This window comes from Phyllostomus discolor, chromosome 6 (assembly GCF_004126475.2).
Source record: "Phyllostomus discolor isolate MPI-MPIP mPhyDis1 chromosome 6, mPhyDis1.pri.v3, whole genome shotgun sequence".
Taxonomy (NCBI): Eukaryota; Metazoa; Chordata; class Mammalia; order Chiroptera; family Phyllostomidae; genus Phyllostomus; species Phyllostomus discolor.
The window spans coordinates 14,566,431-14,592,296 of record NC_040908.2 but is presented as its reverse complement, the minus strand read 5'-3'; the positions used below and the strand labels follow the sequence as shown (position 1 = coordinate 14,592,296).

Sequence of the window (25,866 nt, the reverse complement as noted above, 5' to 3'; positions counted from 1 at the left end):
TGGCAGGGTTCCGAGGGGGACGCCCACTGAGGCGATTTTCTTCCTCGCTGGGGTGGACGGCAAATAGCTGGGAGGAATGACTTTGCAATGGTAATAAACCAGCATGGAAGGTCGGCCCTCTTTTCACGGGGAGGGGGGAAGAATAAGGGTTCATCCAAAAGTGAGTCGAAAATACGTTTGTATTTGTGAAGTGTTAGAACAGTGCTTGGCACATCATTAGAGCTATGTTTTCACTTTTTTAAAAAAGGAAATACAGGTCAGCTCCCGCTGGTGTGGCTCAGTGGATGGAGTGCCACCCTGTGAACCGAAAGGTTGCTGGTGTGATTCTCTGTCAGGGCACAGACCGGGGTTGCGGGCCAGGTCCGCAGTCGGCGGTGTGTGAGAGGCAGCGATCTGTTTCTCTCCCTCTCTTTCTCCCTCCCTTCCCCTCTCTCTGAAAATAAAAAGAAGAAAGAAATACAGATCAAATCTCTTAAGCATCTCAGGAGGAAAGACCAGAAAACTAAAACAAAACAAAACAAAACACCTTTTTATGGTTAATTACCTGGAGCCTATGAAGTTCTCAATGAATACAAACAGGCTCATTTATGGGTATTTTGTTTAAAGGACTGCTTTGTTTTCCTTTTTTTTTTTTCTTTTAGAGAGAGGGGAAAGGAGGGAGAGAAATACCGCTCCGTTGTCTCGCACACGACCCAACCGGGGACTGAACCTGCAACCCATGCATGTGCCCTGACCGAGAATCGAACCCCAAACCCTTCAGTCTACAGGACGATGCTCCAACCAACCAAGCCACACTGGCCAGAAGGAGGACTATGTTTCTTGCTGACAGCTTCTTTTCTCAGTGTAATAAGATCTCATTCCTAGTTGTAGGGGGGAAAGTTGTCAGCTTAGAGCTGTGTTATGATCAGGAGAGCCAAAGAAAGGATCAGGGCAGAAACACCTCCTACCACTTAGCAACTGAGCGGAACGTGTGCGCCGCTTGGCAGCAAACACTGCCTCCACTTGAGGGCGAGGCTCTCCGAGTTCTGTGGGTGTCTGCGTGTGGCAGGTTCTCGAGTCCGTGGGAAAGTAACCTCTGGCTTGTTCGAGTAGCCTAAGAAGGGTAATGGACACTCTAGAAAGGAGCAGAAGCGTTCTATAAATGGTAACCCTCTTTTCCCACCAACAAAGTCCTCCAGGTACCCCAGGAAGAACCTGCCAGGGCCAGGGTTAGGAAAGCCTGGGGACGGGTAACAACATTAGTGGGACAGGAGAGATCTCAGCTCCCCAGAGGGGCTGGTGGCCTTATAGCCCGTATCGCCCTTGTTCGAGCAGCAGCGCCTGTGGTGATGAGTTACTCTTTCTGTTGGGACCCATATCCGAACCCCTTGGTCTGGCTCTTCACACCCTCCACCCTAACTACGCAGAGCGGGAACGCCCTATCGGGCCGGGGTGCATCTCCTCACTGTGCTGCAGGCTCAGACCTTCCACTCCTGTGTTCAAGCTTCTCTCGAAGTTTCTCCATCCCCCTCCCACCCACCTGCACAGAGCACCCCCTCCCTCTTCAGGCACTTGCACAAACCCCCGCTCCAGGCCTTCCTGACTCCAGGTCTATGCCACTCTCCTCCAAGAACTGGCTCCCCTGACACGGTAGACTTGTTCTCTGGTTGGTTAGATTTGTGTGGCTTGTCTCTCCCACTGTTTTTTTTTTTAAGACTTGTTTATTTTTAGGGAGGAGGGAGGGAGGGAGGAAGGAAAGGGGAGAAACACACTTCTTGCACGTGCCCTGACCCAGGCCCCACAACCCAGGCATGCGCCTTGACCAGGAATCGAACTGGCAACCTTTTGCTTTGCAGGATGATGCCCAACCAACTGAGCCACACCGGTCAGGGCTGGTTCTTTTTATTTTAATAGAAAGATGGGTTTGAAGTAGTCCTATGTGTGATTCTAGCCGTTACTGGGTAAGCCACCCAACTTTTCTGAGCCAGTTTCTGCATCTGCAAAGTGGTTGGGAAGTTGGCATAAGATTGTGTGTTAAGTTCTTGCTCACACTTTCAAAAACGAGTTTCTTCTCCTTTTCCCATCGCCGTAACGTGCCAACAGCACTCTGCTTGGAGGAGACTCTTCCCGGACGATGCTGGAGCAGTCTGGACCGCCACGTGCACACGTGCTCAGTCGAGTCACCGATGCCTCACGCCTGAGAGGCTTCCGGACTGAGGGGAGAACCATCCTGCTCATCCTCGCACTCCCCTCGCACATGATGCTCGTACCCGGAGGGTGCTAAGTGGAAGTCTGTTGGGTCCATAAATGCCTCTGATGCTGCCGAAGTTCATGGAATGGAGCAGCACAGCTTGAGGGATCCACGGAAGCCCTAACTGGCAGATGTGTGAGCTACTCCACTCCAGTTCCCGACCCCAGAGTTTCCGAGCCAAGGTGCTCCTCAGCCCTCCATGGTACCCACCCCCTGCCCCTAGTCCCTTCTGAAAAGTCCAGTGTCAGGGGGAGGCTCCCAGGGATAATAGGTAAGCGGGGCTCCTAGCGGTACTAGCAGCTGAACTCCAAGGCGAGGTTGGGAGGACGCAGTGGCTGCCTTGCTGACTGAAGGAGAGGATTAACCAGACAGCGGAGAGAAAAGGCCCACAGGGTAACGAACCTCACCAGTCCGGATCTGGCTGCTCAGCCTTCCTTTCGCCATGAGTCACACACCGGGACTTGGAAGCGCAACTTAATTGAGGAAGGAGGGCTGGACACCTATCAGCGTAGCTCAGGACGGAGAGCACCAGCAGAACAGCCTGTTCCGGCCCCGAGCCCCAAAGGGCCGCGACTCCGACGATGCTGAGCTTGGCTGCTCAGCCCTGGCCAGGGCAAGAGCCTGCCAATTCTCATTTTCTAGAAGAAAGCGCTGCTTATTTGCACTTAGCATCCTCTGCCGAAGCCAGAACCACCGCAGGGAAGCAGGAACCAGAGGCAGCTAAGCTATTTATTAAGTCAGTAGAAAAACTGTACAGAGTCAAGGTACAACAGGGAGACGGGCCGGCTCTCACGCTGGAGAGCTCAAGTCCGGCCCAGTAGCCGAAGTGTGGTCTGCACGTGCGTACCTATGAGCCTGTGAGCTACCCACATGCCCCAGAACATCTACTACTAAGTGTGCTGCCCCCGTGGGGGGCACTGGATTCCGCGCCCAGCGGCTGGGCCTGAGGCGGAGGAGCTGGGCCCTAGAAGCGGCCCAGCACGGTGGCCAGCAGGGCCATGCGGATGTACATGCCGTTCTCGGCCTGGCGGAAGTAGGCTGCGCGGGGGTCCGAGTCCACCTCCACACTGCGGGAGAAGGAGAAGAGTGACCGTGAAGTTCGTGATGGCCAGACAGGACTGAACGTCCTCTCACAGCCAGCCCCCGCCCCCCATGCATCCTCAGTTCTGATGGTGTGTCACCTTATCTCGTTGACTCGGGGCATTGGGTGCATCACCACCATCTTCTTCTTGGCCCGGGTCATGATGTGGGGAGTGAGGATGAACTGGCCAAAGCACTGTGAGGCAGACAGGGGCCCGTCAGCACCCCAGGGCAGGGGTGGCCCTGAGGACACGAGCCTGGGCTGGGGCCCCCCAGGCCCCCTCCACACCCACACAACGTTATCACAACCAAGGGGCCATGACAGAGCTCCACAGGCCCAGCCTGCCTGGCCTCCGGCCCGGATGCCCTACAGCCCCCAGCCCCGGCACTCACAGCTTCGTACTCCTGGGTGGAGCCAAAGCGCTCCTTCTGGATCCGAGTCATGTAGAGCACGTCGGTGTCGGGCAGCGCCTCCTCGATGCTCTCAAATTCCTCCTGGAGGGCGAGGGCGAGGCCGAGGCAGGGTGAGTGCAGCGCCGGGTTCTGCCTGCCTGACCCACGCGTGCCCCACGGCCTTCCAGGGTCTCACCTGCTTGGTGCCGCGGGAGGCCACAAAGGTCCACACACTGGACGGCATGCGCAGGCTGGGAGGTGCCACGTAGCGCAGGCTGACACGGTACTGCGTGAGCAGGCAAGCCAGGGAGTGCACTGTGCGTCCATGCTTCAGGTCCCCCACCATCGTGATCTAGGGGAGGAACCCAGTCACCAAGAAGACCCCCAGGCTGAGCACCCCCCTTCCCATGTCGGAGCTTTCGGCCTCAGCACCAGGACGCAGGCCTCCTTGGTGCAGTATGGCCCGGCATCAAGGAGCTACTTCCCAGCCGCCTCCCTCGCCAGACCTTCCCTGGGCAGGCCGCGGCCCTCACCGTCATGCCGTTGACAGTCCCCAGCTCCTCCCGGATGGTGAAGATGTCCAGCAGGGCCTGGGTGGGGTGCTCTCCCACCCCGTCCCCAGCGTTGATCACGGGCCTCCGGCAGTGCTTGGCTGCCAGCTACGGGAGGGGGCACAGGGAAGGAGAGTCCTGGCTTCTGCACCTTCCTGCCTCAGTCCTGCTCTCCCCGGGCCCCCTCACCCATCTGACCCAGCCTGAGACTTGTAGTCACAGGGAAGGTCAGCAGAAGGGCCCTCAGGCCCCTGGCACAGGTGCACAGGCCGGCCTCACCTCCACTGCTCCGGGCTGGGGGTGCCGAAGCACCACGACATCGGCGTAGCAGCTCATGGTCTGCACGGAGTCAGCCAGGGACTCGCCCTTTTGGACGGAGGACGTGGCTTCTGAGAAGCTGAGCACGGCACCCCCCAGCCGGGCCATGGCGGCTGCGAAGGAGCTGCTGGTCCTCGTGCTCACCTCGTAGAACATGGAGGCCATCACCTTGCCCTGGGGGCGGACAGGATTCAACGTGTGTGTGTGTGTGTGTGTGTGTGTGTATGCATGTGTGTGCGTGCATCTTGGGGGACCCACAGGCCGCTGCTGGCCTTCCTCCCCCAACCCTCCGCTTACACAAGAGGAAAGCTGAGAGAATCCTTCCCCCCAAACCTCCCCATGAACTGAACTTCCACTGTCTATGTCGCTCTGCGCTAAAGGCTCTGCCTCCAAAAGGCCATTACTAGGTGTCTGAGTGAGACACACTCTCTCTGGGAGAAAAGGGAAGACCCCAGCCCTCTCCCTCGAACGCGTCCGCACACACCCAATGACCCGGGTGAGTGGGCTGCTGCTCAAGGCTTTGTGAGTCAGCTGCACGTTGGTAGGAGGACAGACAGACATGGGGGACCCGGAGCAGCAGGCCCTTCCAGAGCAGAGAAGCCGAGTTACAGTGGGAGGTTCGGACTCACACAAGGGGCTTACAGCAGGGGGCGGGAGGCCCTGCCGACAGACTGGGATCGTCAGCCCACAGCCCTGGCCCTGACCTTGAGGATGTCGAGGCTCCGCTCCTTCTGCACCATCATACGCAGCGTGTGCGCCACATTGAAGAGGTGAGACATCTAAGAAAGACCCCGAGTCAGCTGGAAAGGAGGGGCCCCTGGAGCTCTTAGCCCCAACCTGCCAGATCCTCAGAGCTCTGGGTGTTCCCACCCTCCCTCCCCCAGGCACCTGATCCTTGGTGAACTGCTGGACGGACAGGATATGTTGGCCCACTAGTGAGTGCAGCAGGGGTGAGGTCTGGGGGTGCAGCAGGCCAGGGGGCCCCAGGTTCTGGGGCGACGCCTGTCTAGGTACTGGCTGTGGAGGGTAGCAGGTGCCATCAAGGGTTCCCATCAACTCTGCTGTGAGGGACCGGGCAGAAGAGGCGGGTCAGAGGGCTCCTCCTACCCAAGCCGGATCAGAGGCCCCGAGGTGAGGCGTGTTCTGGGGGAGTCTCTCACCTGGCTCAGCTGCCTTCCGGGTCGCCTTTTCCTTTGGCTCTTCAGCTGCAAACGGCAAGAGAATGGATGGACAGATGTCAGCCTGCAGCCGAGGTCTGCGAAGAGCCCCGGTGCCCCAGGACTGAATCACAGTGTCTGTTAAACCGACTCACACCACAGTAGCTCTAGCAGGTTAGGGGAGAGCAGGAGGTACTAGCAGCTCCGGGGACACACACATGATTTCCCACGGGTGTTGCTGTGTGTGAGCAGTGCTCCCCTCCCCGGGCCCTCCCAGGTGGCGAAGGCGTCCTAGGGAAGGGGGATGGCTAGGCTCACATCAACAGGCCACCTGGATTAGCCCATGCTCTGCTGCCCCGTGGGATCCCAGCTCCCGGGCACAGGAATGCAGCTGCCCACAACAAGAAAGGGCCTGTGAGAAGAGGCTGGGGGGCGCCTACCCTCCTCGGGGCAGACAGATTCAGGCAAAGGAGGGTACAGTGGGTCAGACCGGGGTGTGGGGGTGGTGGGAAGGACAAGGTGGGTGGACAAAGAGGAGGTGCCGGGAGAGGGGGGCCTGGATCAGTTCCTAGGCCACTGAGCCCCCAACCCTGGTCCATCCAGGACACTGTGGGGAGTGGGCAGAGAGGGGCCTGTCCATGCACATCTCTAAGTCCAGGTGGCCCACCCTCCACATGATAGGACGCTCTCTTACCAGGCAGACCTGGGTCGGAGGCACGGTGGATCCGAGGTGGCAGGTGGAATCGGCCGTCGGGAAGCCCAGGGATGCCCCGGCGAGGCCTCTCAGGCGTCTGGACAGGAAACATTGGTCTAGTGTTTTTCTGAAAACTACTGACCCGACCCCTTCTCCAATTCACCCCTCACGAAAAGCCAGACTGCTCCCTGTCCGAACGGACCCCATTCTCCAGCACCGCCCCCATCACTACGCTGTCCCCAACAGGGGCAGACACGCTGGCCTTCCGGAGCTGTGTGCTAGCCCCGTGATGGGCCCCAGCTAGAGCTCTGGTTGGGTTAATGGGCTTGTGTTTCCCAGAGGTAGCCTCCTAAACTGGGACTTATTCTGTGTTTTGTAGGAGACAGAGAGAGGTGGATGGTGGGGATTTTAACTGTCAAGTGCAGAGCCTCCTGCCCCTGAACCACCAATGAAAACCCTTGTGCCCTTAGCCCGGCCCTGGCTGCAACTCCCGACACTCCCGCCCCAGCCCCCAGCAGTGTGTGTACCGTGGTGACCTCGCTGGCGGCAGGCGCGGAGGGCGTGAGCTGGGGAACAGCTCCCTGAGGCCACTTGCGCACATCCTGTCCATAGCCTGGGGGCACCAGAACCTGTGGACGGGAGGGAGTGGGGGAGTGAGGAGACAGCCTGGCTGGGACTGTGAAGGAACGTGAAGCAAGGAGAACAATGCCCTGGGGGACCTGTGCCCACGCACGGAGAGGGCAGCTGGAGGGGACAGTGGCCACACAGACGGGCTGTGGTGGGACGAAAATGACACAACTGGGGTGGGTGCAGGTCACACACACACCTGCCCGTCAATATAGGCGACCTCTCCTCGCAGGACCACGCGTCGAACGGTGCCTTTCACCTTCTGCCCCTCGAACGGTGTCCAGTGGGCCTTGGAGAAGGGCATGTGGCTGGGGATTGTCCACTCGTGCTCCAGATCCACCTGTCCAGAGTCGTGGGCTATGTTAGGGCAAGGCCGCCCCATGGAAGAGACCGTGGGACGGAGAGTCCCCCGCCGGGCTACGCCCGTACCTCCACGTAGGTGTCCTCCTGCGGGGGCAGGTGGAAGATCCGCCGGGGGTTGTGGTGCAGCCGCTGCAGCAGGTCGTCCAGACTGAGCCGGCCCTCGCTCACAGCCGTCAGCAGCAAGGGCAGCATGGTCTCGAGCCCGGGGAAGCCAGGGGGCGGCCGGGGCCCACACTTCTCCTCCAATGTGTGGGGGGCTGGGAGAAAGAGCATCGCCCTCAGCACCTATCACCCCATGTCTGGGGAGTCACACCGACCGCCAGCACTGCCCCTTACTCCCAACACCAATTTCTGGGAACCAGAAAATAGGGAAAGAGGGACTATTGCCATCCTCTGGGCCACACTCTTTACCCATACTCTCATTTACAGGTTTGCTCATTCGTTCTTCCAATGAACATTTATCGAGCACCTGTCACAGACCAGGCAATGTATAAGAAGCTGGGGAGCTACACAGGTCAGGTCCCAGTCTTCATGGCGCTGGGGTCCTGGCCCAGACCCCCTGAGCTGGGGCATAGGCCCTGCTGGGCGGGGGAGGTACACTGTGGGCCCTCTCACCGTGATCCGAGGCAAAGCAGTCGATGACAGCCATGTTCTCCCACAGGGCCTCCACGTCCTGGCGGGAGCCAAGCTCAGGCCGGACCTCCCCCTTCCCGGGCCCCAGGCGTTCCAGGTCGTCACGGCTCAGGAACAGGTGGTGGGGTGCCACCTCGCAGGTCACGGGCAGCCCTCGTGCCTTTGCGGCTTTAATCAGCAGGATCTGGGGGGGGAGGGGGAGAGCTGGAGGTGTGCCCTTGTGCCCTGCCCCACGAAGCCCCGGCAGCCAGAAAGCTGAGGGCTCTGGCTCTAGGCTCGCCCAACCTGCCACAGCCCCTGGGGACTCCCCTGACCTCCTGGTGTGACTAGGAAAGCAACTGGGCCCCGGGACCTCCGGGGTGGCTCACCTCTTCCTTCCGTGCCACGTGACAGATGTGCACTGAGCGCTGGGTCAGCTGGGCCACCATGAGGATGGCGGCCACACTCTGCCGCTCTGCGTGGGCCACAATGGGCAGATGGCAAGGCCAGGTCTCGAAATGCTGGGGGCAGAGAGCGCCGTCAGGGAGCGCGCAGAGCCGTTGACCCTACGCGCCCATCAGAGCCCTCGTGGCTCCTCGCCGCTGTCGGCCCCGCTGCCGTGGTGGGCTGGCCGCCTCCTCCCACGTGCCCACGGCCTACCTCCATCCACTGGGCCACACTGTCCAGCCGCAGCTCAGAGAAGGTCTCATTGAGGTAGAGCTTCAGCCCTGCAGCAGACCCCGCCACAGCACCCAGGGTCCCTGCATTTTCTGACGAGGCTCCGAGGAACAAGGCAAAGTCACAGCGGGCGCCAGCCTCTGCCAGCTGGAGAAGACACATGACACAGGGCCCGTTGGCGTCGGTGCCGGCCCGGCACCAGCGGCCTGGGCCCCAGGGCAGGGGCAGGGGCAGGAGTGCTCAGGGAGGTGGCGGAGGCTGGTGGGGACACGTGGGTTACCACGAAGCAGGAGTGCAAAGGCTCACCTTCTGGGCCAGGGCCAGGGCAGGGGCGTCGATGATGGGGGGCCGGGTATTAGGCATGGCGCACACCATGGTGATGCCGCCGGCCAGGGCAGCAGCTGTGCCCGAGGCAAAGTCCTCCTTGTGTGTGCCGCCTGGCTCCCGCAGGTGCACGTGGACATCAATCAACCCTGGGCGAGCGTGGAGGCGGGAAGATCAGAGGAAGATTCAGGGACACGAAGGACACCAAGGAGGCGGGTTGAGGCAGCAGGAAAATACAAGTGGGAGGTGCAAGGTTCCTCAGTCAAGGGCACCCAGACGGAAGGATAAGAGAGCCCAGAGGGACAAAGCCTCTGGGGCCTCCATGCTCTACACAGCCCAGGGCAGGGCGTGGGCCTGCAGCCCCGTTCACCACACCGGGGTCTCTGTGCCGGCCGTGCCAGCGCGCAGGAGCCGACTTACCGGGTAGCCGCACAAGCTTCTGGGAGGTCATGCAGTCCACGTGCACCTTCATAGGAGGGGCGGGCCCGATCTGGCCCAGGGCCTGCGGACGGAAACTGTGGTCAGCTCTGACGTTAGGGCATCCTGGGAGTTGGAGGGAGGGAGGGATTTCCCACAAACCCAGCACCTCCCTCTCTCTCCCTGCAGCCACAGAGATTGCTTATTAGCGTGGCTGCTCCACGCTGAGGTCTCCTGGCCGCACGGCACGCTCCCTCTTCCCCCATCGACACTGGCTGTCCCCCTCCTGCACCCAGGTCTCAGTCACCTCCACGAACAGTTTGGTGCATTTGATGTCAATGATGAGGGGCACGGAGAAGTCAGCGGCCAGACGTCGGGTGCGGTAGCCCTTGGTGACAAAGGAAGACAGACGGCGGCCCCCAGCGCCACGCATCGACAGGTTAATCACAAGCTCAAAGTGATTCTCAGCCAGCTGCTCCAAGATGCTTCGCTGTGGTGGGCACTCCCCATCCACGGCCTCCTCAAAGTGCCAGTCGACAGCCGTCACCTGTGGCCCAGAGACAAGGTCAGGGGTCGGGAAGCCCAGCCCGAAGGGAGGGGAGGTGGCCCAGGAGCCCACGAGGAGAAGACTGAGGACCCACAGGTGGGGACATGGGCCGCCTCCACTTGCTGGTGGCAGAGTCTATTTCTTAACCGGAAAGATATCTCTAAACTTGGTTACCAAGGACTCCGTGCAGTACGAGCACCCCACCCCCACCCCCACACACATACATCGAGACCAAATTCTGGAAGAGAATTTACCAGAATGCTTTGCTGCACATTCTACTTTCTCTGCAGAGAACAGACATGATTTGTCTAGTGACAACAGAAGCACAGGAAGAAGGAGAACACTTTGGTGCTTCCAAACCCCGGAAGGAGGCTGCGCAGGGCAGGCCGTGTGGCCCCGTACCTTGACGCCGTGCTCCGTGTAGAAGTCAGCAGTGCCCAGGCTGGCGTAGAGGCTGTAGCCCAGGCTCTCCAGCAGCCGCACGGTGGGGAGCAGCTCGCTTTTGTTCTGGACCGAGCAGGAGGAGGGTGAGGCTGTGTTTCTCCCGCCTTCCCCGCCAAGGTCGGGCTATCTGCCCCCATCTCTCTGGGTGCCCCCCTTGGGCGCTGTACCTTGTAGCTGCCAATGGTCAGCAAGATGTTCTTCTTGGGGATCTTGAAGCCGGTGCTCAGCATGGCCTTGAGGTAGGCCTCACAGCGGCTCTCCCCAAAGCCAGCCACTTCCCCGGTGCTGGTCATCTCCACGCCCAGCACCACGTCCGCACCCGCCAGGCGGGAGAACGAGAACTGGGGCACCTGGGGGAGCAGGATGTGCGAGAGGCCGGGGTGTGAGGGACCCGCCTCCCACAGTGGGAGAGGCAGCCCCGGCCCGCTCTCCTTGGTCCCGCCCTGCTGCTGCTGCCCCACGCACGCCCTGTGCCCGCCAGCCAGCTGCTCCCTCAGCGCTCCCAGGCCTTCCCTCGGCTCCCCTCGGCTATCCCCTGGCCTCGGGACAGCTCCTCAGCAAGCTCTGCAACTCAAACAAACACCCTAATTCAAATGCCGCCTCTCCTCTCACACTGTCCCAGGTCGCCCTTTTTGGAAGTGGCACCTGCCATCTCTGAACTCCTTTATTAGCATTTTGTTTACATCTCCATTGTGTAGGCTTATTACAGGCTGCTCTATAAACAGGCTGTTTTTGGACCCAACTTCTCTTGCCTGCCATTTCAAGAGTGTAACTCCTCCAGGGGCATCCAACCTGCGGCCCGTGGGCCACATGCAGCCTAGGATGGCCACGAATGTGGCCCAACACAAAATCATAAGCTTCCTTAAGACACTATGAGATTTTTTGTGATTACGTGTCACAATGTATTTAATGGGTGGCCCTGGACAACTCCTCTTCTTCCGGTGTGGCCCAGAGACGCCCGGAGGTCGGACACCCGTGCAGAGGGACAAGGCCTCCTCATTGCTCTCATGGCCGGCCAAGGCTCAGCCCGCAGTCGGTGTCAGGTTGACACCTTGACCGACAACCTGTGCAGTGAGGGAACTCTGTCCTGCTGTCTGTCCTACTGTCTCCCTGCAGCTGACCATGAACCTCAGGGTTTCGAACCTCCTCACCTTGACCCCCACGACTCCAGAGCCGGTCATGAGCCCCACAGGCTCCACCTCTTCCCCCATGATGACCCGTGTGGCTAAGGCGACCAGGTCGACACCCAGCGTCTTGGAGACGAAGGGAAAGGAGCGAGAGACACGCACGTTGCACTCGATGACTTTCAGCTGGTCGTCCTGGGGCAGAGGGGATGCGTCAGGCCTTCCGCAGGCGGGGCTTGCGGACACTACCTCCCGGACCTCGGCGCCTCCCCTCGCTCACTGCTCTGGGGGGAACTGACCAGGTGAACATCCCTGCCAACACCACGGGCCCTGGCCGCAACCCTGTCCCTCCAGCCTGCCTGCCGATTTCCACGGGGGGACAGGAGAGTGCAGGGCTCCCTGGCACCAGGGCCAGTATAGGACGAGGGGGCGCTGTGGCCCCTTAGTCCCTTCCTTTAGTCCCGCCCCCCTACCTTGGCAATGAGCTGCAGATTGAAGGGTCCTGTGACCTGCAGCTCCTGGCCCACAGCATGCACGATGGTTTGGATCCGCTCCAGCGTTTTGGCAGTGATGTCTTGTGGTGGGGTCACCAGTGTGGCATCCCCGGAATGTACGCCCGCATTCTCCACGTGCTCGGAGATGGCGATGGCCACCACCACACCATCACAGGCCACGGCGTCCACGTCAATCTCCTGGTGAGGGGTGGCGCACAGGGCGATGTAGTGCAGGGCAAGGGCCTTTTCCTTCTGCCACTTGCCCCGGGGTGGTCCCTTCCCTTAAGAGCACTGGTACCGCCCATCCTTCCCAGCTCACTCCCGTAGGACGTGAGGGCGGAGGGCCTCCTCTAGGGCTGGGGGCCTGCCCTCAGAGACGTCTGGGTCTGCGGCCTCCTACCTTGGCCTCCTGGATGAACTTGGAAATGACCACAGGGTGCTCCTTGGAGACGGCTGCGGCGCTGCTCAGGAAGCGCTCCAGGTCCCCATCGGAGTAGGCCACATTCATAGCAGCACCACTCAGCACATAGGAGGGGCGCACCACGCAGGGGTACCCCACGCTCTGGCAGAACTGGCGAGCGGACTAAGGGCACAGGGAACTTATTAGCTGGATTGGTCATGCTCCCTGGGGACATCCTCCAGCCTCCCGCCAGGCCCCAGCCCACCTCGAGGTCGCTGAGCTCCCTCCACTGAGGCTGGCTGATCCCAATGGTGTCGAGGAGCCGGGAGAACTTGAAACGGTTCTCGGCTGAGTCGATGGCTTCGGGGGAGGTGCCCAGCACCCGGCACTGCTGGCGATGCAAAGCCATGGCCATGTTGTTGGGCAGCTGCCCCCCCATGGAGAGGATCACGCCTTCGGGGCTCTCCAGCTCGTAGATGTCCATCACCGCCTGCGGCGCAGGACGAGAATCGAGTGGCGGTGACAAGTGGGGTCGGGGGCCTCAGCCTCCCGGCCCACTGCTCCTCGCCCTCCACGGACACCCCTGCACATCCCACAGCTTCCTGGGAATCTTAGGTCGGCCAGCTGCTCCCGCCTGACCCTGGCCTCCGGGGCTCAGGGGCGGCCCTCAGCCCTCGCACCTCGAAAGAGATCTCATCGAAGTAGAGTCGGTCACACATGTCGTAGTCTGTGCTGACGGTCTCTGGGTTGTAGTTCACCATGATGGTCTTGTACCCCATCTGCGGCGGAGAGGAGATGACGGTAGGTATGAGGCGTTGGAAAGGGGGCACGTGCCTTGGTGAGACACAAGACAGGCGAAGGGGACCCCGCCCCCAACCCAAAGCCCTACAACAGACGTGAAGAGTGGCGAAGGGCAGAAAGTGCCGGGATCAAGCACGGGTGGAAGGCACTCTCTGCAGCCGAACAGAAGAGCAGAGAAAACAGCATGAAAGATGGGCGCGTGGACCTTTCGGAGCTGCTGGATGCAGCCCACGGCGCACCAGTCGAACTCGACGCTGGAGCCGATCCGGTAGACGCCGGAGCCAAGGACCAGGACGTGAGGCGTGCGGAAGGTGAGGTCGTGGGTGGTGCTCCAGTACGTCAGGTACAAGTAATTTGTCTGGGCTGGCCACTCAGCTGCCACCGTGTCGATCTGTTTCACCGCCGGGCAGATCCCGAGCTCCTGGCGCAGCTTGCGAACAGCCAGCTCGGTGCTGAAGGAGGAAGGGCAGAAACGTGGGCCCTGGGAGCAGGGTACAACTGAGCGGGGGAGCAAGACCCCAGGGCAGGGGTCACAGAGGAAGACACCCTAGGGATGAAGGCCAGAGGCCTCCAAAGCCCCCCACTCTCCCTCCTTTCCCAGGGGGAGTGCACTGCCCCTCGTGTCCCGGCCCGAGGCCCTCACCGCCCTCTCTCACCTCAGAACCGCGAGGGCAATCTGCTTGTCGGAGAAGCCCAGGCGCTTGGCCTGGTGCAGCAGGCACGGGGGCAGGGGCTGTCCGCGGTGCTGCTCCAGCAGCTGGGCGTGCGCCACGATCCCCTTCATGCGGTGCAGGAACCAGCGGTCGATGCGCGTGAGCTCGTACAGGCGCTCCACCGAGTAGCCGGCCCACAGAGCAGCCGCCACCACGAAGATCCGCTTATCTGTCGGAGTCTCCAGCTCCTGAGGGGGAGAGGGCAGACAGATGGAGACAAGGGACCGTGCTGCGGCAGGAGATGGCAGCCCTGGAGCACAGTGTTCCCGGTCTATTGTCAGCACCTCAAAAAGCCCGAGAGCGTGACTGTCATCATCTCGGAAAGGGAAACTGCAGGCCGCAGCAGAGGCTCTGCAGCTGCAGAGGCCTGGACACAGGCCCCGGCTCTGCCGCTTCCTGCCTGAGGGGCTCTGAGCGCATCCCGCAGCCTCGCGGAGCCTCAGCTGCCTCATCCATAAACACAAGTCTCGTGACATGTCCTCATACAGTGACAGCTGAGACGACACCACGACATTCTCAGCAAAGAGAAAACGCAGCGAACAGTCGTCCAGCAATGACTGCCGCCACTATTGCTGCCGACGGGCTCTTGGGCTGGGGACAGAGAGTAGCGAGGTCCGTTTCAGGGGTGTTGGCTGGGGCAGGGGGGTACGTACCATGTCGCTGACTGGCTTTACTGTGTGATCGAAGCCCACGCAGTTCTCGTCCACCATGCGCAGAGCCTTCTGGAAGGCCTCCTCGAAAGAACGCCCAATGCCCATGACTTCACCTGGAGACACAGGATGTCGAGACTGAGCGTCTGGGGTTGGGGGAGGGGAGCTGCCCAGGATGTCCATGGTTTGCGGTCAAACCTCCAGGAGGCTCTCAAATCCAGTCCCATGGTGGTGGATTCACGGTGTTCCATTAATGAAAAAGCTTAAACTTTCAGCTCTTCCCCCTACGATTTTCATGTTTTGTTAGTGAATATGGAATTAAAATGCCCAAAACAGGCACGCAGGCATTGGAACATGTTGCAGTTTATCACGGCGGCCCAACCATTGACAGCTATCCAGGTGTTGGGTTTGCTCTACTCCTACCGTGAGGATGCCATCTGGAATCGGACTTATCCCTGAAAGCTTTAAAAAAGTCTGGATAATTGGAGGATGAGCCTGTTTACTCACCGAGTCTACCCAGAGCTAGTCACATTTACAACGGTCACTTCAGAGTATTTCTTCCTGGACTTCCATCATGAGTAGGTTTCCCACGAGGTGACAGTGCACATGTAATTTCTACCCTGCTGTCTTTCCTCGGCACAAGCACGTCCTCACATTGCTTTGTGGCCATATTATCGGCAGTTTGATTCCTGTGTGATTTACCACAGTTTAACTGCTCGTTCACTGAAGGACATTTAGCTCTGAAGTGCTTATCCTCCTGAGTGAGGCGGCGATGTTCTCTGTGCTTTGGTTAGCTCCGTAGGATAAATTTCCAGACGTGTAGGGGCCAGAGGTAAGACACATTTCCTGGCTCTTGGTAAGTATTAATTGCAAGGGAAGTTTGACCTTTGTAATACAAAGTATAAGTTTAACCAAATTTCTAAGTGTGTGTAATCATTTGAAACAATTTTTGCTAATAAGCAAAAATACTATCTCATTTACCTCGATTTCTATTTACCAATAAGAGGGAGCCTCCCCCAAGTCTGCTTACTGATTTTTCTTTTGTAAGTTTTGTTCATGTCTTCTGGCAATTTACCCTACAGTCTTCACGTATTTCTTACCAATTCTTTATTGACAATGCTAATATTTGTTTTTGTAAAAAGAATTTACAGCACAAAGGTGCTAATGGTAGTGTTAAGGAAGTAGATTATGAGTGATTTTTAACTCCTTTGTAATGGGGTTATAAGTACTTTTATTTTGGGTAAAAGAAAACCCCCAAACACACCTGTTGCATGCCTAGAGAAACCCTAAAATCATACATACGTCCCAACCAGTCTCTGTGCGACAAGATGACAGGTGACTAATGGGTTAAACCGTCTTTTCTAATGTCTCCATGATAGATGTGTCTTACTTGTGCAATGAAAGTTACCCAAGATCACATTCCAAGGATACCTGAACAGACAATAAAACACTGAAATGTCTCCTCTAGGAACTCAATCTCGGATCGTCTTACTTTCAATCCACTTCTTTTCGCCACAATTTAATTATGGCTTCATTCCCATGTTTATTCCAATTTTCATATAACAGAAATTCATCTCCAGAAGGAACAACTTGGCAGTCTTAGGAGACTTCTAAAAATTCTGAAATAATATCCGTGCTTAAAACTTAACTTGTTTAATTGAAGGCTACTCCTGCCTTCAGTGGAGATCTGAGCACAAGAAGCACTCTCGTCCTTCCCCGGTGGCACTTCGGTCCGTGCGCCTGCTGGTCTGGGCCGAGACGTCCGGAGGACAGTCCACGGCAGCTTAAAAGGCCCCCGCAAGGAAGTACGCTGCCTCCATTCCGGCACACTGCACCACCGCCTGGAGGGTGCCCCCCGCACCCATTCCCTGCTCCCTACTCAATTTCCTTGTTTTTATGGAAAAAAAAATCTCTGAAATCCTGCTCTGACCTTACACGTTGAGTCAAAAAAAATAAAATAAAAATCTCATTTAGTGACCACGGCAGAAAGTGCCCAGAGATGGGGGAGATACACTGAGAATGCCTGCCACAGTGCTGACGTGGGTTTAAAGGGTTGGGCAGCGGCCATGGTCTGCCCCAAGCGCCGGAATTTAAACTAGCCAAGAAAACAAACAGTAGCTGCGACGAACAGCCTGAGGGCCCTGGGCAAAGCGCCACAAAATGCCGTGGGCGGGGTTTCGTGGAACTGGCCTCACTGCGACGGAGGAACACTAGCGACCAGGCCTAGTTTTCCGTTCCAGGCGCAGAGCTCTCTTCGGCCACAGCACTTTCCTTTCGTGGGCACCTCAGTTACTCAACGGTAGAATGAGAATGACAGGACCGCCATGAAGGCTATCGCCCCCTCCCAGAGATTCCGCCATGCCATCTGGGCGTGCAGGTGGCATGAGTACTCTGACATAGATTTCCAGGTGCCTTTGATCCCCACTCCTAACAAGAACCACTATCCCAGTTTGAAATGTCCCTGTTAGCTCTGAGAAACGGTGTTCCCAAGAAGCTGCCGCTACAGACACTTAAAGGCCATGCCAGGGAACGAACTCCGTGATGTTCTAGATTCTTGAGACCGGTGGGACCCCATGGGATGATCTGGGGTGGGGGGAGAGGGGAGTCTCTTGGGGTTTGTCTCTCACCGACGCTCTTCATGCAGCTTCCGATCTTTGTGCTGACACGGAGGAACTTGCTGAGGTCCCAGCGAGGAATCTTCACCACGCAATAATCCAGGCTGGGTTCAAAGGCCGCGGTGCCCCCTGTCACCGAGTTCCTGGGAGCCATCAGGTGGGCGTGCCAGAGGACAGAGCAGAAGACATAAAGGGTGAGCTTCCAGATATCTCTCTCCACCTCCATACATCTGGGCCAGTGTTCTCATAGTCCCTGCCCAGAAACGTCTGCTTTACCTCCCTGATCTCCCCCTAACCCTGTACCTGAGATCAGGCAGAGGGATGCCCAGGGCCAGCTTGGCTGCCACGTAGGCCAGTGGATAGCCTGTGGCCTTACTGGCCAGCGCAGAGCTGCGGGAGAGCCTGGCATTCACTTCGATGATGTAATACTGCAGAGAGAGAGAACAGAGCGTCACCGGGTAACTGGGCTAGAAGGCCCGCCTAGGAGAGATCTTAGAAAGGCAAGCAAATAAAAAGCCCTTGCCTAAGGGAAGCTAGCAAAAGCGCCCTACCCAAGGCCCAACCCTACCTAAGACAATGCTGGTTTCTTCTCCAGTCTGTAGCGCCAAAAAGGCCTCTTGGCCTTGAGGCCTCAAAATTAGGGTAGGAAGCCCAACAGCTAGAATGCTCACCCTGGGACCTAGAGTCTCACCTGCTCGGACTCGGGGTTCAAGGCATATTGCACATTGCACTCCCCAACAATTCCAAGGTGCTGGGTCACCTTGATGGCTGTCTGCCGCAGGAGCTGGTACTCTCTGTCATTCAGTGTCTGGCTTGGAGCCACCACTATGGACTCACCAGTGTGGATGCCCAGCGGGTCCAAGTTCTCCATGTTACACACCTGGAAAAGGAGGGTCCCAGAGAGGTCGGTGCCAAAGGGGGTCAGGAGAGACAGAAGGCTGTGTCCATCCCGGGCCTGGGGGACACTGAACGCTCCAGGGTCTCAGCCCCGGCCTCTGCTCTCACAAGGGCTCATACCGCCCAGTACCACTCCCACCCCATCTTCGCTGCTCACCGTGACACAGTTGCCGTAGGCGTCTCTCACCACCTCGTACTCGATCTCTTTCCACCCCTTCAGGGACTTGTCTACCAGGACTTGGCTGGTGTGGGCAAAAGCTGGGGCCACGAGGGCAGAGAGCTCCTCCCTGTTCGATGCAAAGCCTGAGCCCAGGCCACCTAGGGCAAAGGCTGCACGCACCAGCACAGGGTACCCCAGTCGCTCGGCAGCTGCCTGGGCCTGCAGCGAGCAGAAGAAAAGAACCAACAGGTCAGGCCTTGACTGCCTGCGGCCCGGAGGGTACGTGGACCCAGAGAAAATAAGACACAAAGAAAACATGCCATTCTGCCTCCCTCCTACCACCTCTCCAACCTGTTCGAGGGAGTTTGCTGCCTCGCTGGGGGCCACGTGCTCTCCGATCTCGGCCATTCTGGAGGCAAAGGCGCGCCGGTCCTCAGTCAGCTCGATGGTCTCCACGGGGGTGCCCAGGACCCGGACCCCGTACCGAGCCAGCACCCCAGCCTTGGTCAGCTCCACGCCACAGTTCAGCGCTGTCTGGCCCCCGAAGGTCAGCAGTATGCCATCTGGGCGCTCGTTGCGGATCACCTGCAGGGGGGGTGGGGCAGCAGGCATTGAGACCTCGGGGTCCGGAAATGCAGCAAAGAAACCCAGCGTGAGCACTGGACCCCCTGCCCACATGGGCTCCCCCCTCAGTCCTGCCTTACCCCGGTCATACCTGGGTAACGTAGTGGGGAGTTATGGGGAGGAAGTAGACCTTGTCGGCCAGCCCCTGGGAGGTCTGCACTGTGGCGATGTTGGGGTTGATCAGCAGCGTCTGGATGTTTTCCTCCTTCAGCGCCTTGATCGCCTAGGGAGACAGCAAGGGCACATCAGCCTCAGCTGCAGACGCAAGACTGTAAGCAGTCTCGGGCGGGCATCTCTCTTCCTCTTCTTGCTCTCTGTGCTCTTAGTCCCTGACAACCAACTTCTATCCCTCAGCCCCTCACCTTCCTGCATATTCCCCCGACTGCCTCCTTCATTTTTTTCCCACAACAACGTTTATACCTTTCCCTGTAAGGCTCTACCCATTCCTGAGGCTCACGCACCCAGAGGGGTGGGTGGATGTGACTTACCTGCGAACCTGAGTAGTCGAACTCTCCGGCCTGGCCGATGGAGAGGCCCCCTGAGCCCAGGATCAGAACCTTCCGTGGTGGGGGGAGCCCAGAGCCTGGGCTGGGAGTCCCAGGTGGACAGAGGCGTTCGGCGAGTCGCTCTCGAACTACGGAAACAAAGGAAGTCACAGACGCCCTGGCCAGACGGCTCGGTTGGTCAGAGCATCGTCCCGATACGCCAAGGCTGCGGGTTCCCTCCCTGGTCAGGGCACGTGCAAGAATCAACCACTGAATGCATAAATAAGAGAAACAAATTGATGCTTCTCTCTCCCTCTCACCCTTCCTCTCTCCATAAATAAAATCAAAGAGAATAAAATAAAAGTCATAGGCTGTTAGAACTACACATCTAAGAAAAATCATCTGGATTAACCCCCCCCTCAACACACACACTTTACAGAAGAATCCAGAACAAGTCATGCCTCTAACAAGTGGCAGAGTCAGAATCATGACTTAGGAGCTGCTTTCAGGACAAGTACCAACAAATCATCTTGAAGAAATCATCTTGGTCTGGCTGCCTCCCCAGCCCGCCCCCTCAGCCTCCCAAACATGCATCAGTGTATCCGGCCTCGGGCCAGCCCTGTTCTTCACTCCACAATCCAGCTCTACTCAGGTGCTTACCTGTCTGGCCCGCGGGGTTTCCGGCTAAGGCTTCTTTCACCGTTTCCAGAAAGATGTCAAAAAGAAGCTCCATATCTGAAGGGCCAGCATGGTGCTCTGGGTGAAACTGGACACTGTCGAAGGGATTGGGTCACAAAACCCGTCTTCCTCACTGGCCTGGGCAAGGGCAGCCCCGGAGGTGGGGAGAGGGACCCATGGCGGGGAGCCCCACTATTATGCTTTACTCTTTGGTCTTCAAGTCCCAGGGGGCTTCAGAGCTGGGCTCATGCAGCCACCCCGCCAGAAGCACCCAGGCTCACCTGAAGAAGGGCAGGCGGTCGTGCACGATGCCTTCGTTGGAATGATCGTTGGCGTTGGTGAAGAGAGGATGCCAGCCCGCTGGCAGCGAGTCCGTTTCCACGGCAAACCCATGATTCTGGGACGTCAGAAAGCAGCGCCCGGAGCCCACCAGCAAGCACGGCTGGTTATGGCCTCGGTTCCCGTACCTGGAGACAGAAGCGTGCCGAGTCACAGGCCCCTCCCACCCTCCTTCGCCGCTGGACCGAACCCGACTCTCACTGATCTCAGGACTCTCACCAGCCCCCGCTCTGTCTCGGCACTAGCAAACACCGACTCTGTGCCCGTTCCCCAGATGCCCCACCCCTCACGTCAGTCATGCTGGCCCACCTCTCTCCGAAAGTCCCACCTCATCTTGTAAGTCTTGGCCCCGATGGCTAAGGCCAACAGCTGGTGGCCCAGGCAGATCCCGAAGACAGGCCGGGGGTTAGGCTCAGACAAGACACGGCTCAGTGCGGATATCACATTGGGGTAGGCGGCGGGGTCGCCGGGGCCGTTACTCAGGAAGAGACCCTCATATTCTGGAACGGGCAGAGAAGAGGACATCGAAACCAGTCTTCCGCTAGAGACACACGTGAAGCCCTCACCATGTGAGCAAAGGCCCCATCTCCACTGTCTTCACCGACACTCACGCTGACTTTCAGCGATTACACCAAGGGACGGACCTTCCACCCGTGCTGTTTGTCTGGGGCCCTACAGAGGCCCTGGCCACTCACCCTGGCTGTCCAGCGCGTGGTTCCAGGGCACCACCGTGACCTCAGCCCCGCGCCGGCACAAACATCGGATCTGATTATACTTGAGGCCGCAGTCCAAAGCAAGGATCCGAGGGGTACCTCCTGCATTGAATACCCGTGGCTCCTGGGAAATAAAGGGCAACAGCTGGCCACGGCGATCCGTGGGGACAGACACGCACACACCAACCCTCACCTTTGGAGGCCTCTTCTGAGTCTCCCTCAAGTGTCCTCCCCAGTTACGGGCAGACTGTAACCACTGCGCTACAGCTTAGAACCACCTCCCACGCTGCTTCTGTACCTCAATGGAGACCTCTGGCACCAGGGGGCGGGCGTTGGGGTCCACAAATGACAGGGATAAAGGCTCTGTCCCATCCTGCACCAGCTTTCCCAGCAGAGACCCTTGCTCTCGCAACTTCTTAGTCAGCTCCCGAGTGTCCACTCCTGTTGAAACAGCACGCGCTGAGAGATGGCGCTCCCTAACCCAGTCACACGGGAGGGTAAGATGGCGAGGAGGACTTCCGTCCCACAGCCCTCAGCCACACACAGCTGTTCCCTGGGCATCCGAGTCCTGGGCCACCCGATGAAAGGGCACTACGCTCAGGTACGCTTGCCAACAATATCACACCCGAATTGTACCATGACTCTAGATCTATCAGTTTAGAGAAAGAACATGCTGCCCTGGCTGGTGTGGCTCAGGGGACTGAGCGCCAGCCTGCGAACCAGAGGGTCATCAGTTCAAGTCCCAGTCAGGGCACATGCCTGGGTTGCAGGCCAGGTGCCCAACTGGGGGTGTATGAGAGGTAACCACACATTGATGCTTCTCTCCCTCTTTCTCCCTCCCTTCCACTCTAAAAATAAATAAATCAAATCTTAAAAAAAAAAAGAACATACTAAATAACACTGAAAAGAAAAACTGACCTGGTTTTGTCGAATAGGTTACAAGGCCCATAGATTAAAAAGATATAACTAAATGTAATATATGGATGTTTAGATCCAGATTCAAATAAACCATTAAAAAAATTAAGATAACTGGGAAAATGTTAAACCCTGCTTGGACATTTAATGATATTAATTAAGGAATTACTGTTAATTTTTTAAATGTATGATGTTGCCCTGACTGGTGTGGCTCAGTGGGTTGGGTGCCATCCTGCAAACGGACAGTCAGATTCCTGGTCAGGGCACAGGCCTGGGTTCCAGGCCGGGTCCCCGGCTGGGGGCGTGAGAGGCAACTGATCAGTGTTTTTCTCTCTTTCTCCTTCCCTTCCCCTCTTTCTAAAAATAATAATTTTTAAAAAAGGTATGATGTTATTTGGTCATGTTTTTGTTGTTTTTAAAAAAGATTTTATTTATTTACTTTTTTAGAGAGCAGGAAGAAAGAAAGGGAGAGAAATATCAACGTGTGAGAGATACGTGGTTGCCTCTCACACAGCCCCAGCTGGGGACCTGGCCTGCAACCCAGGCATGTGCCCTGGCTGGGAATCAAACCAGCGACCTTTCGATTCGCATACTGGCGCCCAGTCTGAACCACACTAGCCAGGGCTTGTAGCCACATTTTTAAAGGATTTCTTTTTTCATAAATATTTAATTATTTATGGATGAAATGACACAATGTGTGAGATTTGCTTCAAAATAATCTGTGGGTTATAGTAGTGGTGATATAGTAAGTTTAGCCCTGAGTCAGTGGCTAAAGAAGTTGGGGGTTCATTATGTATTTCTCTCCTTTTGTATGTTTCGAACTTCCCACATAAGCAAGAGCTCAGTTCCTTGCCCCAGACCCCAATCTAAACCTTCAAATCAGGTTCGTTTTTTCACAGCCTTGGAGTCAAGTCCCAATAGGGCACAGAGATGTGCTCTTGACTCTTTCCATCCAGGCATCCGAGCTCTGCCCAAACACACTGGTGTCTGCACCGTACCTTGCAGGCCAGGTATGCCATGCTGCTGCAGCCACTCGTGCAGGGTGCGACTGGCACTCCAGTGGCTGGGTGTGGGGCAGCACTCTCCCACCACCAATCCTGCCACGTGGATCCCCGAGGATTCGAACCACTGTTGATGGAAGGAAGAGACTGTGAGTAGCCTAGGGCCACATATCTTCCTATGTCATCTTCCCCTTGCATGGCATGGACCCTTGTCTGGTACATCAGCCACACTGAATCGTTGCTCCTTAAACACACCAAGCACCTCATGCTTTTGCCCTTTACCAGCAGTGCCGCCCCCCACATGAAACACTGAACACATGGGCCCAGGGTGTCTGATTGTTAATTAATCTTCCTTTCTCCTTCCTTTTCTTTTATCCAAAACTGAGATCACAAACCCCCTTCTGTGAAGCCACTCCCCTCACCCCACTGCAGCTTGTGCCTCCTCCTTAGAGCTCTCCTAAGCTCACTTCCTTTCCATTGTTCTTGCTATTTACATGGTACTATGAATGCCTTTACGTCTTCCTCACACAACTGTGAGCGCCTCAAGATCAAGGTGACTGATACTTGGTAGCAGTCAATAGACATTTACTGAGTGCTGGGAAAGAAACAGTGAGCATGAAAAAAGACAGGGTCCTTAACAGTCACAGTGTTAATTTGTTATGTTACTTAGGGAGCATGAAAATTAACAAGGTAACATGTAAATAAACAAGATCATTATTACAGAGTGTAATAGAAACAGTGTATGACAGGGAGATGCACAATAGTTTACTACATAAAAATAAAGGTTCATAGAATAATACCAGGGATGATTATACCCTTCCCCTTCATAGGGGAAGTTTGAAAAGGTAACACAAATTTGTCATCCAACAGATAAGCACTTAATAACCAAACAGAGAAACAAGTCACTTATGTGGGAGGGAGTGACATATTCTATTACACCTGCTGCATGGAAGATTTAAAGAAAGATGGATATTGAGACTGTTATTTAGGGATTGGAAGAACAGTTTGGTAGAACCCTCTGTGTCTAGGACTCTGTGCACATGGACAAGTGTGTTTACAACATAGGAGCCACAAAAGCATCCGTGGTGGGCTGGTGGCTCTAGGAGGCCTTACCCTAGTTCCATCAGGGCCTCGATTCTCCAGGTTTATTAAACCAATTTTGTCAGTGTTTCCAGTTTCCAGTTAACAAAGCTGGAGATCAACAAACGCGGACTAAGATACTGCATTATAAACTAGAATGCCGTGTATTTATAGGTTTGTGATGCGGAATGGTACTTTCCAGGAGTAACCATGTGTCCCCCACCTAGAGTTTCCTCTCCCATGTGGAAGGCAAACTCGTAACGAAGGGCTAGTGAGCCTGGAATCAGGACAAGTTTGAGAAAACCTGCATCCAGGCTATGGTGATTCCCCCTCTTAACTCGTGTTTCTTTATTCTTTTTATTATTGCCTGAACTCTCAGAGGGCAACTTAATTTACAAATTCCAGGAGAGGAGGGATATGGGAAACCTCACTGGGAAGAAGCTGAGTTTTCTTACCTAGATGTAAGAACTCTACTGACAAGTGGGAGAAAACAAGGCAAGGTAAGGAAAGTAGGTTTAGAAAATAATCATCAGTTTCATTGGTTTGAACTGGGACCTGCTGTCACTGGAGAGGGTGTGACCCTAGTTTCCAGTCTCTTTCCCATTGACCTATGTGATCTATGTAATCTGTGAAGGGAGCAGCTCCCTTCACAGGACTCTGCTGCCAAAAAATCTTAACTGCTTCCTTTTTTTTTTTTTTTTTTTTTTGGTCACTGGTTCCTGACCGAAGCGCAGGCTCGGGCCGCTGTGCTGCTCAGGGTACTTAACAAGCCCGGCCCAGCACTTGTTTTATCACTTTGGTATCTCTGTCCACTCCAGGGTGCCTAGCAGAATGTCGACGTTTTCACTTCATGAACAGTTAATAATTACTAATTTGATAAGGAACACAGATAGAGAGCGCATCGGGTGTGGCTACCTTGCTGAGACCGAACTCATCCACTTCATCTGGGGGGATGCCATAGTTGCCGATCAGAGGATATGTCAGCACTAAGATCTGCGATTTGTAGGAGGGATCAGTGAGAGCCTCGGGGTAGCCGACCATGCCGGTTTGAAACACTGCAAGAAAGAGGCAGGCCTGGGGCTCAGGCAGGGCTCCCTGCATACATCACCGGCCCACAAGATGAAAATGCCCCAGCGGAGGCTGCCTTGGCTGTGAGAGATGGAAGGGCTGGGCTGGGGACTTGGGAGCCGAAAGGCTGGAGGGAGGGGGCGGGGGATTGTGCAGGCGGGAAAATGGCGGGGTCTGGACAGGGCAGGCTGGGCAGAGAGGGCCAGCAGAGATTGGGATGGGGTCGGCAGCCGGACCGGGCTTGCTTACCCACTTCTCCGGCAGTCGACACAGCGGCCCCAAAGGCCTGGCCCCGCAGGACCAGCCCATCCTCCAACACCAGGGTCGCCATGGGAACGGAGCTCAGAGACGTGGGAAAATAGAGCTGGAAGCGCAGCAAGTTTCTGCCTTTGATGGAACCACGTGGACCGTGAGCCCAGATCGGTACACGTGGCTAGCGGCCCCGAGCGCCCGAGTAGGCAGCGGAAAGCGCAGAAGGCCTAGGCAGGCTGGGTGGCGGGCAGACTGCGGCGGCGCGGGAAGCATGGGGACGTGGAGGGCGGGGCCGAAACGTAAGGGGCGGTGCGAGGGCGCAGACGAAGTTGCCGGCGCCTTTCTGCCCAGGGAGAAAGCGGTGGTACAAAGCCGATACCCCCCAAGAGTCTCTCCCCCCCCCAACCAAGAAACACACAAAG

The 25,866-nt window shown here is 56.9% G+C and overlaps 1 protein-coding gene across 5 annotated transcripts; it reads right to left on the bottom strand.

Moving 5' to 3' along the window:
- Positions 1–1,872: 1,872 nt before the first annotated feature.
- On the bottom strand, positions 1,873–25,681 carry CAD (carbamoyl-phosphate synthetase 2, aspartate transcarbamylase, and dihydroorotase). Of its 5 annotated transcripts, none has more exons than XM_036027766.1 (45): positions 25,442–25,677; positions 25,040–25,179; positions 23,042–23,171; positions 21,427–21,569; positions 21,111–21,252; positions 20,744–20,915; positions 20,358–20,543; positions 20,059–20,171; positions 19,402–19,547; positions 19,005–19,136; positions 18,641–18,874; positions 18,287–18,508; positions 17,924–18,112; positions 17,536–17,660; positions 17,245–17,375; positions 14,621–14,733; positions 13,911–14,155; positions 13,460–13,706; positions 13,134–13,232; positions 12,719–12,943; positions 12,454–12,636; positions 12,033–12,251; positions 11,587–11,754; positions 10,603–10,785; positions 10,394–10,498; positions 9,752–9,991; positions 9,448–9,529; positions 9,010–9,176; positions 8,686–8,850; positions 8,415–8,546; positions 8,029–8,230; positions 7,480–7,670; positions 7,250–7,390; positions 6,951–7,052; positions 6,424–6,520; positions 6,061–6,120; positions 5,733–5,777; positions 5,461–5,633; positions 5,277–5,351; positions 4,534–4,746; positions 4,237–4,362; positions 3,900–4,055; positions 3,704–3,805; positions 3,412–3,506; positions 1,873–3,297 (listed from the first exon to the last, which is right to left on the bottom strand). In XM_036027766.1, the coding sequence occupies exons 1-45, from the start codon at positions 25,521–25,523 to the stop codon at positions 3,195–3,197; spliced, it is 6,741 nt and encodes a 2,246-aa protein (XP_035883659.1). In that variant the 5' UTR covers positions 25,524–25,677; the 3' UTR covers positions 1,873–3,194. The 5 variants fall into 5 exon arrangements, with proteins under 5 accessions (XP_035883659.1, XP_035883660.1, XP_028370346.1 ...); XM_036027767.1 differs by having other exon boundaries at positions 5,461–5,630; positions 25,442–25,676; XM_028514545.2 differs by lacking the exon at positions 6,061–6,120 and having other exon boundaries at positions 5,461–5,630; positions 25,442–25,676.
- Positions 25,682–25,866: the final 185 nt, after the last annotated feature.

Bases quoted from the DNA above. Each gene is read 5' to 3' on its own strand.
- CAD (XM_036027766.1), bottom strand. From the start codon at position 25,523: ATGGCGACCCTGGTGTTGGAGGATGGGCTGGTCCTGCGGGGCCAGGCC. The intron at 10,499-10,602 runs GTACAGCGCCCA...TGCTCGGTCCAG, and splicing joins TGACCATTGGCAGCTACAAG to AACAAAAGCGAGCTGCTCCC. The intron at 4,747-5,276 runs GTCAGGGCCAGG...GTCCGCCCCCAG, and splicing joins GGAGCCTCGACATCCTCAAG to GGCAAGGTGATGGCCTCCAT.